Source organism: Physella acuta, unplaced genomic scaffold, assembly GCF_028476545.2.
Source record: "Physella acuta isolate Inbredline_101_S28 unplaced genomic scaffold, ASM2847654v3 ptg000199l, whole genome shotgun sequence".
In the NCBI taxonomy this organism is placed as follows: domain Eukaryota; kingdom Metazoa; phylum Mollusca; class Gastropoda; family Physidae; genus Physella; species Physella acuta.
In genome coordinates this window covers 491,769-507,499 of record NW_026731718.1, presented here as the reverse complement: position 1 = coordinate 507,499, position 15,731 = coordinate 491,769, and the positions used below count along the sequence as shown (strand labels likewise).

Sequence of the window (15,731 nt, the reverse complement as noted above, 5' to 3'; positions counted from 1 at the left end):
TATATGTATATATATATATATACATATATATATATATATATATATATATATATATATATATATATATATATATATATATATAACTATATGCATTTTTAAAATGATTTTAAAATACTAATAATTTTTGTGTGGTTAAATCATGAAGTTGTATGAAGGGTATTCAGACGCAAGCATACTTTTATCAGTATTTGACTACCTGATCAGTAGTGCGTGAGAATATTATACAACTCGGAACATATATTGGCCTATAATATTTTAGACGGTTTAAAAGTCTCTGTTTTAGATATGTTCTACAACTTTCCATACTTTTAAAATTAGGTCTATACAATATATTAACCTACGATTTTATTTATAGTTTAATAAAGCGTTATGTTTTTAATATTTATAGAAAATAATGTATTTACTACTTTTTAGTCATGTACACACATTTGTTTATGTAAACATTTTAATTAAATATCTTCTGTTATAGTTTTTTGTAAGACTTTAATATATTTTACCATGTGTAACAATAAATACTTGTGCGTTATTACAACGAACAGAATGCGTTCTGTTTAAGATTAGTTGTTTATATAATAAGGTTCCCTTTTAAACCTGACGTTCTACGGGGCAAGTGAAGTAGAGTTCACCTGTTTCTGGGACCTCGGCATAAGAATGGATAGTGTGGTCAGCACTATGCCAGTCGCCTTTACTTTCCCTAACGTGAGTTAGGTACCCATCAGAGTTGGGTAGACTAAAGGACGGTCTACTCGAGACTTACGGGTTAGCAGTCTAGCTCTCTACCGCTAAGCCACTCCAGCTTTTTATTTAGTAATTTGAATTATGTCTAAAAATAAAAGTAAAAACTCTAATGATGCCAAAATGTTAAGTTATCCTGATCGATTGGTTCGATCGATAGAAGAGGGGCAACCTCTCGTGGCAAGTTACCTCCCATAATTACAGATAACAGCAAGCTCGGGGAATCAAGTAAACGAATAACTTGATAGCCCGAACGTGCAATGGAATGCTTGAAATGAATGATGTATTCTCACTTGCAACGTCCCCGATCATTGCGATGACCGCCTTCCGACATTCCTCAGCACCTTCCTTACTTACTACCCTGTGCATACATTTATTCACAATTACGGTTGAATCAAAGCCGCCGGATTCCTTGACAATAAGGATTAGGATAGGATTTACAGTTTTTGATGGATTAGCCGGCGGTTCGTATGGCATGTTCCTCTGTTGAAAGAGGGTACAAAAGATTTGTGTTACCAGTAGTGTAGGTGTGATCTATCAACCTAGCCTAGCGTATACCTCGACAAAGTCGTTTAAAAAAGCAAACAGAAATCAGTTTGTTTCAAAAACACTCATACGTATACATAACCCATGCAACAGTGTTATATTTCTAGAATTTAAAATACGTAAGAGTATGGGACAGCGGTTACTTCCCTTTCTGAAGATACAACCTCACCAGATACAACCTCACCAGATATAACCTCACCAGATACAACCTCACCAGATATAACCTCACCAGATACAACCTCACCAGATACAACCTCACCAGATACAACCTCACCAGATACAACCTCACCAGATACAACCTCACCAGATACAACCTCACCAGATACAACCTCACCAGATACAACCTCACCAGATACAACCTCACCAGATACAATCTCACCAGATACAACCTCACCAGATACAACCTCACCAGATACAACCTCACCAGATACAATCTCACCAGATACAACCTCACCAGATACAACCTCACCAGATACAACCTCACCAGATACAACCTCACCAGATACAACCTCACAAGATACAATCTCACCAGATACAACCTCACCAGATACAACCTCACCAGATACAACCTCACCAGATTCCACCTCACCAGTTTCATATGCGCATTCACCCAACCCATCTTAACAGTTCTATCCTACTCCCTGCCAAAACCTGATCCTTAACCGTATGAATCGGTTGTATGTCTGGACAGCCACAGAACCAATAACACGGACGCCCCGAATACCTGAGTTTCGATTTAACCGGAAGCGTAGCTAGGGGAGGGCGGGCGGCCGTCCCTGGCACCGACCCTAAGGGACGCCAAATTGGATATAAAAAAAAAATAAAAAGCTTATTTTAAGCTGCATTACAGTTTCAATTAAGTAAAAGAAGGCTACTTGGCTCTAAGGGCGGTTTATGATACGGCGAAAAAATGCAACCACATGTGGGAGGGGGAGGGGAATGACGCTTTTTCTTCAACGTGAATAAATTTAAAAAAAAAATGGGTGGGGGCGGGGGGTTGTAGTACTGATAGTTCGCCCCGGGCACCGGAATAGTACGCTACGCCTCTGGATTAATCCCAGACAAGAAACCGCTGGTATCGGCGTTTGTTCAAACGCCGCACAAGTCCTACACGACGATCTGCCAACGACATACCTTGCCCATAATTTTGTCATTGGATTTAGTGACGCCGGACCAATATCCACATACACCAAACGACATACCTTGCCCATAATTTTCTCAGCTGATTTAGTGACGCCGGACCAATATCCACAAACCACCAACGACATACCTTGCCCATAATTTTGTCATCTGATTTATTCACGCCGGACCAATATCCACAAACCACCAACGACATACCTTGCCCATAATTTTGTCATCTGATTTATTCACGCCGGACCAATATCCAGTCCCCCAAACGACATACCTTGCCCATAATTTTGTCATCTGATTTAGTGACGCCGGACCAACAGACCCCCAAACGACATACCTTGCCCATAATTTTCTCATCTGATTTAGTGACGCCGGACCAATATCCACGGACTTTGAGCAGCCCCACGTCCCAGAACAGCACTGTGTACTTGACATCAGACTTCAAATCCCAGTTTAAGGCAGGCTTTCTGCGATAGATTTCTGCGCCTAGCTAAACAACCCACATGAAACCAGTTATTTAAAATAAAACAGAATACTGATTAAATTATGAACAAAACCTTTTTCATTTTAAAAATTCAATTGACACTTTACAAAAAAACAACAACACTTGAATGATTAATAATTATGATTTGTATGAGAACCGAATTCATTATGTTTGAGTGAAAATGGAAGAAAGGTCCAGGAAACAAGCCCTCGGAGAAATATAAAACCCGTGCATGCATAATTGAGTTCAAGTTTCTTAAGCCTAGTTTGTCTTTTTCTTTTTCTTTCTTAATTTTTAGTATTGGAAGTAAGTATACGTGTCAACTGGTTGTTCGGCATTGAGGCTGTTGACCGATTTCAGCCAACAATTTCTTGTCCAACCAAGAACAAACTACAAGGCAGCAGTTGTTTGATTTTGGAGTTGTCTCTCCTAAGAGGGTTGCTGTCACCAGCTAACGAGCCTCATATGTCCAGCAGTAGCGTAGCGAGGGGGGGGGGGGATATGTCCTCGGGCGCCGACCTTAGGGGGCGCCAAAATGGGTTGGAAAAATAAATTGAAATGTTGAGGGGGGTGCAAATCGAAAGTTTGAGGGGGGTGGGGGTGGAAATCGAAATCTTATCTTGAGGGGGGTGCAAATCTAGAGTTTGAGCGGGGGGGGGGGGGGGCAAATAGAAATCTTGAGGGGAGGGGGGTTGCAAAACGAAAAGTTTGTCCCCGGGCGCCGGAAAGGGTCGCTACGCCTCTGATGTCGAGCCTAGCCTGTCGATTTATATGAGTCACCTACCTGGGTCTTATCAAATGTTTTACCCTAAAATTAAACAATAAAATCTCGTTTGCTTTATTGATTTAGTATTTAAATAAATGCAACTAATTAGTTATTAGATTTAGTGTGGAAAGGCCCTGGTTACTCTGGCATTCGTGGTATACTGTATGTTCGTTGAGGTCTACCAGCAAATAGTTAGGGACATAACGTGGTTACCAGTCAAGATGAGAAGCAGTAGCGTAGTGAGGGGGGGGGGGGGGGGGGGCGGGGGGGGGGGACATATGTCCCCGGGCGCCGACCTTAGGGGGTGCCAAAATAGGTTGGAAAAGTAAATTGAAAGGTGAGGGGGTGCAAATCGAAATCTTAAGGAGGGGGGTGCTAATCGAAAAGTGTTTGTCCCCGGGCGCCGGGAAGGGTCACTACGCCTCTGATGAGAAGTATTCTAACATCTAGAAAGTCTCGAGTTTGAATCCGGGTCCAAGTCAGTAGATCGTCCCTGAGTCCACTCAGCTTGTGATGGGTACCTGAACTTGCGTTAGGGAAAGGGGTCAGCGTGGTCGAGTCGGTAAAGCTCATGGTTGCTAAACTGAAAAGTCTCGAGTCCGTATAGTGTTGGAGAGGATCCGTTTCAACACTAAAATTAAAAACGAAGAAGAAGAATAAAAGGAAAGTAAAGGCGCCGACTGCCGATCACACCTTCCCTTTAAATTCCGATGTCAAGAAACATATGAACTTTATCCACACAATGGATCGCTAGGTCTAAAGAGAATTCTTTACTTTTTACTTTATGTAATACACTCATCCTTTTAACTCGAGCAGTAAGTATTAGAACGTCGACTTTTACCTTTAATCTTGCTTGATTTGCTTCCCCTCTCCTATTTAGTTGAAACTTCTCGACCCCTGGCATTGAGACTAGTTTACCGCACACGTCCACTTTTTCTGCATTTAGAGTATTTGTCAGAATATTTTCATGCCGACATTTTGAGTAGAATATGAACGTTCTCGCAATAATTTTAATACATTTATTAACCACTATTGAAAAAAAAAGGGACGGAGTGGTCTAGCGGTAGAGAGCTGGACTGCTAACCCGTAAGTCTCGATTTCGTATCCGGGTTCAAATCAGTATACCGTCCCTGAGTCCACCCAACTCTGATGGGTACCTAACTCACGTTAGGGAAAGTAAAGGCGGCTGAACACACTATCTCTTCATATGCCGAGGTTACAGAAACTCTACTTCACTTGCCCCAAAGACCGTCAGGTTTGAAAGGGAAACTTTACTTACTTTTATTGAAAAATAAACTTGAAAATTAATTTTTTTTGGAACTGTGGCTGGTGCTAAAGGTAAGTATAATCGAGTATGGAGGTATTAACAATTAATTAAAATTAATTCATAAACAACTTTCATAGCTAGCTGAATGCAAAATGATACCTTCAGGGCTTGAAAACTGAACGCTGAGTATGGTTTGCAGGTTTACATCTTTAGGGATGCCACCTCTCTCCAGGACTGATTCGACAATATCTTTTCTAATAAACAACACAATCGATCAAGTTATTTTGGTCGTAGAGTAGGGTTCAAAACTAGTTAAAACAGTTTTTCTTGTTCATTTTCCCGTTGGATTAATTCTTGTAAAAATTAGGTTTTGCTCGTTCTTGTAAAAATAGGGTTCTGTACGTTCGCATAAAATTAGGGTTCTGTAAGTTGGTGTAAAATTAGGGTTCTGTAAGTTGGTGTAAAATTAGGGTTCTGTACGTTCGCATAAAATTAGGGTTCTGTACGTACGCATAAAATTAGGGTTCTGTACGTACGCATAAAATTAGGGTTCTGTAAGTTGGTGTAAAATTAGGGTTCTGTAAGTTGGTGTAAAATTAGGGTTCTGTAAAATGGTGTAAAATTAGGGTTCTGTACGTTGGTGTAAAATTAGGATTCTGTACGTACGCATATAATTAGGGCGAATATACGGAGAATTGCCCAAAACCGAGTCCGGTGGAGAGGTGTAATTGCAGACCTACGCTCCCCAGGGGCCACACAGGATTAGCTTAAGTAAGTCATTACATTAAAGAACGAAGAAGAAGACGAAGATTTCAATGAAAATTTAAAAAGAAGACGACGAAGATTTCAATGAAAACCTAAAAAGAAGAAGACGAAGATTTCAATGAAAATCTAAAAAGAAGAAGACGAAGATTTCAATGAAAATCTAAAAAGAAGAAGACGAAGATTTCAATGAAAATCTAAAAAGAAGAAGACGAAGATTTCAATGAAATTCTAAAAAGAAGAAGACGAAGATTTCAATGAAAATCTAAAAAGAAGAAGACGAAGATTTCAATGAAAATCTAAAAAGAAGACGAAGATTTCAATGAAAATCTAAAAAGAAGAAGACGAAGATTTCAATGAAAATCTAAAAAGAAGACGAAGATTTCAATGAAAACCTAAAAAGAAGACGACGAAGATTTCAATGAAAATCTAAAAAGAAGAAGACGAAGATTTCAATGAAAATCTAAAAAGAAGAAGACGAAGATTTCAATGAAAATCTAAAAAGAAGACGAAGATTTCAATGAAAATCTAAAAAGAAGAAGACGAAGATTTCAATGAAAATCTAAAAAAAGAAGACGAAGATTTCAATGAAAATCTAAAAAGAAGAAGACGAAGATTTCAATGAAAACCTAAAAAGAAGACGACGAAGATTTCAATGAAAATCTAAAAAGAAGAAGACGAAGATTTCAATGAAAATCTAAAAAGAAGAAGACGAAGATTTCAATGAAAATCTAAAAAGAAGACGAAGATTTCAATGAAAATCTAAAAAGAAGAAGACGAAGATTTCAATGAAATTCTAAAAAGAAGAAGACGAAGATTTCAATGAAAATCTAAAAAAAAAAAATAAAGACGAAGATTTCAATGAAAATCTAAAAAGAAGAAGTCGAAGATTTCAATGAAAACCCAAAAAAAAAAAGAAGACGAAGATTTCAATGAAAATCTAAAAAGAAGACGAAGATTTCAATGAAAATCTAAAAAGAAGAAGACGAAGATTTCAATGAAAATCTAAAAAAAGAAGACGAAGATTTCAATGAAAATCTAAAAAGAAGAAGACGAAGATTTCAATGAAAATCTAAAAAGAAGAAGACGAAGATTTCAATGAAAATCTAAAAAGAAGAAGACGAAGATTTCAATGAAAATCTAAAAAGAAGACGAAGATTTCAATGAAAACCTAAAAAGAAGACGACGAAGATTTCAATGAAAATCTTAAAAGAATAAGACGAAGATTTCAATGAAAATCTAAAAAGAAGAAGACGAAGATTTCAATGAAAATCTAAAAAGAAGACGAAGATTTCAATGAACATCTAAAAAGAAGAAGACGAAGATTTCAATGAAATTCTAAAAAGAAGAAGACGAAGATTTCAATGAAAATCTAAAAAAAAAAAATAAAGAAGAAGATTTCAATAAAAATCTAAAAAGAAGAAGACGAAGATTTCAATGAAAATCTAAAAAGAAGAAGACGAAGATTTCAATGAAAATCTAAAAAGAAGAAGACGAAGATTTCAATGAAAATCTAAAAAGAAGAAGACGAAGATTTCAATGAAAATCTAAAAAGAAGAAGACGAAGATTTCAATGAAAATCTAAAAAGAAGAAGATGAAGATTTCAATGAAAATCTAAAAAGGCGGAGTGTAAACTGGCTTTGATGCTTACCGTAAATTGAAACACGGAGAGTAAATGCTTTTCTCTTTGTCGCAATGCGCGGAACACTCTTTCCCAAACCACGGCCAGGAGACATCCAACAGTAGTGTGATCAGCTGCTTCACATCGGATCTCTCTGGAACCGTATTCAAGTCATATTTTAGTCACAGTTAATGAACAGATATATACATATAAACAACAAACAAGGACAAGATTGTCGACTTATATGTGACCTTGCATCGTTTATGAATAAAAAACATAATATTTAAAGCATAATTTAAAAACGTTTGCACTAATCTAATGTACAATGAAAATTAAGACCCGATTAATTAAACACGTCTTATTGCCACACCGAGTAGAAAACGCTCTATTAGTTAAATATTGTAGGAAAAGCGCATCTCAACTCTCCTTGTATTGTCTAAAGTGTAAAATAATTTAACGACTAGAATAATATGAGAAGGTGAATAGTTTATATGAACAAATTCTTAATATAAAATTTTTGTTTACAATTATTAAAAAATATATATTAATTGATGCAGGGTTCAATTAAAGCTAGTATGTTTATTTTATTACAAAAATGTAATCACTATAGGTATCATAAATATTTAATTAATGAAGTTATTACAATGTTTTATTAAGTGGATTAAAAAACATTTAAGAGTGTAGTTATCAAAAAGATATAATTAGTGAGGATATCAAATAGTTACAGTTATCAAAAAGATGTACTTAATAAAGCTACCACAAATATTTAAATATTGAGGTTATCTAATTAGATTTTCAATAGCTAACAAAGAAATGTGATTTTCAATAACTAACAAACTGGTATGATTATTAATGACTAACGCACGTTTTTAAATTTCAAAAACTAACAAACTGCTGTGGTTTTCAATTGATAGCAAACGTATTCGATTTTCAGTAAGTAAAAAAAAAAAACTGATGTAAACAAACCAATTATATGTGCTCAGCTGGGGAGCTAGTTCTGTTACTGCTGTCACATGACTAGCGGTTCAAAATTTGATTGGTTATGGCATATTAAAACCTGGAAGGGCTTTCTACAGAGCTAGCTTTTTCTTGAAGCACCATAGTTCATAATAATTTTTTTTGTCGCATTAGTTAATAAACGTTTTTCGCGTACATCAAGAGAGTATACAGTTTAATATGTGTTATAAAATATTGCATATTACACATCAAGTGAAAATTAAAGATAATAATTTTAAAAATACATTTTATAAAACCTAAAATAGCGTATATTTCTTAGGTACTAAAGACTGCGGTAAATTAATGAAAAAAAACCCAGATTAAATACAAAGCGCTGATTTCTGCTTTAGCAGATATTTAGTTTTACCTTCTAGATAAATCTTGATTGGTCTCCGGTTTTCATCAGTTGGCTGTAACTCTCTAACGATTGACCCGTCCCCCTCGTCCTTGGCCAGCCAGGAAAAGACAAAGAACCAATAGTCCTCATTGTCCACAGGCTTGGGGGCCCTTCTCTGTATCAGCATCTGAAGGAGTCGCATGTGGCAGATCACGCTCACTACACCTACTCGTGTAATATGCCCGTCCCCCTACACATGCAATATGCTATCCCCCACATACACGTGTAAGATGCCCACCCCCTACACAGGCAATATGCACTCTATGCAATATGCCCCCTCTACACATGCAATATGCTATCCCCCACATACACGTGTAAGATGCCCACCCCCCTACACATGCAATATGCCCCTACACAGGCAATATGCACTCTATGCAATATGCCCCCTCTACAAATGCAATATGCCCCCTACACGTGCAATGTTACCACCTATGCATGCAATATTCTAATGCCCTCCTATACATGCAATATGCCATCCCCCCCACATACAAATGCAATATGCCCCCTCTTACACCTGCAGTATGCCCCACCTACACATGTAATATGCCATCCCCCCACCTACACATGCAATATGCCCCCCCCCCCCCCTTACACATGGAATATTCCCATCCCCTCCTACACATGTAGTATGCCACCCTCCCCCACATGCAATATGGCCATACCACCTATACACAAACATCTTCACCTTCTCCAGGTACCAGCCCGCCATCCTACCAGCGTCATCATGACCGATTCGGACCTTCACCAACACCCCGATATCTGGAGCCTTAAGCTGAAAGTCATGAAATGTCACATTTTCATTCACAGGTAACTTATTCTGTCACACTTTTACTTATCACATTTTCATTTTCATTAAACTTTCTGTCACAATTTCATTTCATTAAACGATATGTATTAAATGTATTACATGTAAAGAAAGCAACATAATTTGTGTATTGAAAGCGACTAACTATGAACTTATCATAATCTCCCGTTGTAATAAAAGCGGTAACTATAAACCTATCATAATCTCCAGTTATAATAAAAGAGACTAACAATGAACTTATCATAATCTCCCGTTTCGAAATCGTCGCCTGGGTTATCTAAAATAATTTCCTCTGTTTGGCCATGTTCCCCAAACAACTGAAGGAATACATTGGCATCAGTTCCTGCCCCAAATCTGGAACCGGTCCAAATGGTCACCTCATAGACTAACTCTGTAAAGACAATAGGGCAGATGAGGTCAGACAACAGGGCACATGTTTAACTAGATCAGACAACAGGGCACATGTTTAACTAGGTCAGACAACAGGGCACATGTTTAACTAGGTCAGACAACAGGGCACATGTTTAACTAGGTCAGACAACATTGCACATGTTTAACTAGGTCAAACAACAGGGCACATGTTTAACTAGGTCAGACAACAGGGCACATGTTTATATAGGTCAGACAACAGGGCACAAGTTTAACTAGGTCAGACAACAGGGCACATGTTTAACTAGGTCAGACATCATGGCACGTGTTTAACTAGGTCAGACAACATGGCACATGTTTAACTAGGTCAGACAACATGGCACATGTTTAACTAGGTCAGACAACAGGGCACATGTTTAAATAGGTCAGACAACAGGGCACATGTTTAAATAGGTCAGACAACAGGGCACATGTTTAACTAGGTCAGACAACAGTGCACATGTTTAACTAGGTCAGACAACAGGGCACATGTTTAACTAGGTCAGACAACAGGGCACGTGTTTAACTAGGTCAGACAACAGGGCACATGTTTAACTAGGTCAGACAACAGGGCACGTGTTTAACTAGGTCAGACAACAGGGCACATGTTTAACTAGGTCAGACAACAGTGCACATGTTTAACTAGGTCAGACAACAGTGCACATGTTTAACTAGGTCAAACAACAGGGCACATGTTAAACTAGGTCAGACAACCAGGCACATGTTTAACTAGGTCAGACAACAGGGCACGTGTTTAACTAGGTCAGACAACAGGGCACATGTTTAACTAGGTCAGACAACAGGGCACATGTTTAACTAGGTCAGACAACATTGCACGTGTTTAACTAGGTCAGACAACATGGCACATGTTTAACTAGGTCAGACAACATGGCACATGTTTAACTAGTTCAGACAACATGGCACATGTTTAACTGGGTCAGACAACAGGGCACATGTTTAACTAGGTCAAACAACAGGGCACATGTTTAACTGGGTCAGACAACAGGGCACATGTTTAACTAGGTCAGACAACAGGGCACATGTATAACTAGGGCAGAAAACACAGCATATGTTTTACAGAAAAGACATGCAAAGAAAATATTCACATAGAACAGATAAGGTATACACATACAGAGACGATATACATATACATACAGAGAAGATATACACATACATACAGATGAAATTAAAGTAACATAAACTTACTAAAGTGTTATATATACAAATACGGAGGAGCCATACAGAAAGTAGCATATGGATAGAGCTGATATAAACATACATAATGATACACATAAACATATGCATTAGTCGTGTTAAACAGGTGTTGTCAAAATGAAACAAAATGCCTTAAAGACTTAAAAAACTCTTCAGTTAAACTTATATACCCCAACTTTGTTCTACCTGTTTTTTTTCCAGCTTTGCCAGGTTTCCGTTTTTTATCATCGTCATCATCATCATCATCATCATCATCGTCGTCGTCATCATCGTCATCATCATCATCATCATCATCATCATCAGCTTTAAAAAACATTTTTACGCCCAGGTAAAAAAACAACTCAGCTACTTGAAAAATGCATGTTAGTTTATATTTTAGATAAACAAGACCAGATTTTTGGCTATTTTTCCAAATTAGCATTGACGTAAACTGAATAATGGATAGTGTATTTTAACCAATCCATACTCACTGAATGCTATTTAACAGTGACGTAGATACCACGAGCTAAATTGTATGATATCTCTAAGAGTGGCGTCACAATTAGGAGTTCGGTCCGCACCGGGTGATACCATTTGTCCAGTTAATGTAATAACATTAGAATAGAAGGGGGCGAAACCAAACGAAAATGCACAATGAATGAAGGGGAATAGGGGGGGGGGAGTGACACCCTCGGTAACCGCACCGGGTGACACCCGACCTAGTGACGCCACTGATGTACGGAAATCTTGTTACGATTCTAGTGGCGCCACTAATGTAAGCAAAACTTGTTACGATTCTAGTGGCGCCTCTGATGTATGGAAATCTAGTTAAGATGCTAGTGACGCCTATGATGTAAGGGAAATCTAGTTAAGATGCTAGTGACGCCTCTGATGTAAAGGAAATCATGTTACGATTCTAGTGACGCCACTGATGTATGGAAATCTAGTTAAGATGCTAGTGGCGCCGCTGATTTAAGGGAAATCTAGTTAAGATGCTAGTGACGCCGCTGATGTATGGAAATCTAGTTAAGATGCTAGTGACGCCTCTGATGTAAGGGAAATCTAGTTAAGATGCTAGTGACGCCGCTGATGTATGGAAATCTAGTTAAGATGCTAGTGACGCCTCTGATGTAAGGGAAATCTAGTTAAGATGCTAGTGACGCCTCTGATGTAAGGGAAATCTAGTTAAGATGCTAGTGACGCCTCTGATGTAAGGGAAATCTAGTTAAAATGCTAGTGACGCCTCTGATGTAAGGGGAATCCTGTTACGATTCTAGTGAAACCACTGATGTATGGAAATCTAGTTACGATTCTAGTGAAACCACTGATGTAAGGAAATCTTATTACGATTCTAGTGACGCCACTGATGTAACTTTAATGTAAGGAAATCTCGTTACGATTCTAGTGAAACCACTGATGTAAGGAAATCTTATTACGATTCTAGTGACGCCACTGATGTAACTTTTATGTAAGGAAATCTCGTTACGATTCTAGTGAAACTACTGATGTCAGGAAATATTGACTAGTGACGCCACTAGTCTCTACGCATGCACTTCCTCCATTCCCCTCACACGTTTAAACACTACAATGCTGACATCACAAAATTTTTCCACACCTGTAGGCCTGTACTCTATCAAGGGCCCAGAGCAGTGACGGTGATAATTATTATTATTTCATCAAAATTATCACATCAATTTACAAACACGAGTTTATGTAATATAGCTTCGTCTAGATCTACACATATATACATTTTTGAGAACCCTTTTATTTTAGTGATAAAGAAAGTAAAAATTTAAAATAGCAAAATCCTTTATTACCTTACTTGAAAACCTAGAAATAAATGTAACGATTATTTTATTTATATTTAGTATTTAGATCTAGATTTCTAGATTCTAGATCTAGATTCTTTGATCTAGATCTGGCATCTAGATTAGATCTCGATCTCGATCTAGATTTCTAGATCTAAATTAGATTTAGATCTGAATCTAGTTGAACTAAATCTATCTATATGATCATCTAGAATCTAGATCTATATCTTGATCTAGATCTAAATCTAGATTTATATCTGACTTTAGTGTTTGAATCAAGATCTAGATCTAGATCTAGATAGATTACTAGACTACATTACAATTTTAATATTCGAATAAATAAATGGGCACTATTTTTTTTATAATAGTAGGATCTACCTGCATTGGCTAGCTTCGATACAAATAGTATGAGAAAACATATGCAAATGCTTTTCTTAGAAAGCATAGTTGATGTCATTGTTTTCGTAGCAGATACCGGTAGTTGCAACAACAAAGATTCTGTGACGTTTTGTTTATATGGTAACAATAGGTTACGCACCATGATGTGCAAAGAATCACTCTTGGATAGTGTTTGTAGATCCTTAAATAATTTGATCTAATTGATATTTCCGAATAACACAACAACTGCTGTGCGCATCAAATTAAACGGAAACAATATAATTAAAAATACAAATGATTAATAACTATAACAATAATAATAAAATAATAATAGTAATGAGAATGAGAGTGATGATGATGATGATAATAATAATAATAATAATAATAATAATAATAATAATAATAATAATAATAATAATAATAATAATAATACTAATAATAATTATAATAATTATAATCGTAATAATAATAATAATAATAATAATAATAATAATAATAACGAGCCTACCCGCGGTGCATCATACGCCGCTATTTAGTTGTTGTTCTTTCTACTTTTCAGTAATTCATAATTTGTGAATTCGACAGTACCAATGAAAATATTTGCTTTAAACCACACTAAACCCCCCTCTCCCCAACGTGAAAGCAGCCTCCTCTTAGTTACCTCCTTAAAAATCGTTTCAAACTAAATTATCTGCCCCTATCAGCCGTCACCAAATCCGGCTCTGTGATTGTAAAAATTTAGCGTGAACAACAGCTCACCAGACCATGTCAGGTAGGGGGGTGGGGGGTGGGGGGTGGGGGTGGGAGGGGGGGGGTGAGTGGGGGTGGGAGGGGGGGGGGTGAGTGGGGGTGGGGGTGAGGGGGGTGAGGGTGGTAACGATAGAGTGGAAGAGAGGGGACTGTAAGGCGCTTTGCAGCTTGTTTTCTAACGTCTCCCAGAAGAGAATTATATATATAGATAATAATAATAATAATCGTCGAGGCTATTAATTTTCAATAATAATTCATAAACAGTATTTTCTTAGGAATAATGGACCGGACCGATTTGATTAAAACACTTAAATTATTATTGTTCACATGGACAAACTAAGTTTTTTTTCTATAGGTTTCACAATCAAAGCAATCGTAAAAAAACTAAAATTAAAAAAAAAACCATAAACCTGAAGATATTTCAGAAATATAATATTTTTATAATCAATTTTATGGAAACTGCAAACTAAGAGATTTAAAAATATTTATCTGAGTTTAAGGCTACATATCTATTTATTTTCATCAAGATAAAGGCACTGTTAATTGAAGGAGTTGATTGAAATATTAAATTTGCAGTTTGTAGACAACTCAGAAAGGTCGAACTTCAGAAGATCGAATGACGTAATTAGAACTCGATTGATACCCTCGCGAGGTAAATACATCATAAAACGAATAACTTTATAATTAGACTTCTGTGTAACAAGCCAACTGAAAAAAATACTCAGAGTGCCAAATGCTTTTAATATTATAAATAAATAATCGTGTTTGCCTATTTTAAGATTCTTTATATTTAAAGTGTATGATTGTAAAAATTTTTGTTTTCTTAAATCTGCTTCCCTACAGGCTTACATTTATAACTTGATATTTTAAATCAATTAGGACCATTTTAAACATTTCATATGAACGTTCTGAACTTTTTTTTCTTTTAGTGTAAAAAAAAAATAAATTAAAAAAAATGGTACTCTTGTTGTGTAATTGGTTTCGAAAGAAAATGTATGCACACTATGGCGGGTTTTTACCGGTGCGGTAATTGAGGGTGTCACCCCATCCCCTCAAATATTTTTGCATTTCGGTTTAGTGCCGCAACTATTCCTCTTCAACCTTGTTTTCTTTAACTGGATACATATATTTTTGACAGTAAAGTTTGAAATTTTTCATCGTGGTGACACCTCTCAAATGGTGTCACATGGCGCAAACCGCATCCCCCTCCCTACTCCCCACCCTACCCACCCTCTTTTTGACGCCACTAGTTTCCATGACTGTTATTTATTATTGTACAATTTAAAATCAGAATCAGTTTTCAATGACTACTTTACATTGAGGATTAGATGTCCATGTTTTCGGATATACATAGATCTATCTATAGGTTAACCAAGTTTACATTGAGGATTAGATGTCAATGTTTTAGGATATACATAGATCTATCTATAGGTTAACCAAGTTTACATTGAGGATTAGATGTCAATGTTTTAGGATATACATAGATCTATCTATAGGTTAACCAAGTTTACATTGAGGATTAGATGTCCATGTTTTCGGATATACATAGATCTATCTATAGGTTAACCAAGTTTACATTGAGGATTAGATGTCAATGTTTTAGGATATACATAGATCTATCTATAGGTTAACCAAGTTTACATTGAGGATTAGATGTCAATGTTTTAGGATATACATAGATC

The 15,731-nt window shown here is 36.8% G+C and overlaps 1 protein-coding gene across 1 annotated transcript in view; it reads right to left on the bottom strand.

Annotated features, from left to right (window-relative positions):
• The window catches only part of LOC131937066 (uncharacterized), a 29,476-nt gene extending 16,070 nt beyond the window's left edge, over positions 1–13,406 (bottom strand). The window contains exons 1-10 of the mRNA XM_059294252.1: positions 13,300–13,406; positions 11,321–11,437; positions 9,742–9,902; positions 9,392–9,478; positions 8,677–8,833; positions 7,344–7,467; positions 5,089–5,183; positions 4,504–4,598; positions 2,750–2,902; positions 1,029–1,218 (exon numbers count right to left, since the gene is read on the bottom strand). Of these exons, the coding sequence (XP_059150235.1) occupies positions 1,029–1,218; positions 2,750–2,902; positions 4,504–4,598; positions 5,089–5,183; positions 7,344–7,467; positions 8,677–8,833; positions 9,392–9,478; positions 9,742–9,902; positions 11,321–11,437; positions 13,300–13,378 (1,258 nt within the window). The 5' untranslated portion in view covers positions 13,379–13,406. The remainder of the gene's footprint in view (positions 1–1,028; positions 1,219–2,749; positions 2,903–4,503; positions 4,599–5,088; positions 5,184–7,343; positions 7,468–8,676; positions 8,834–9,391; positions 9,479–9,741; positions 9,903–11,320; positions 11,438–13,299) is intronic.
• Positions 13,407–15,731: the final 2,325 nt, after the last annotated feature.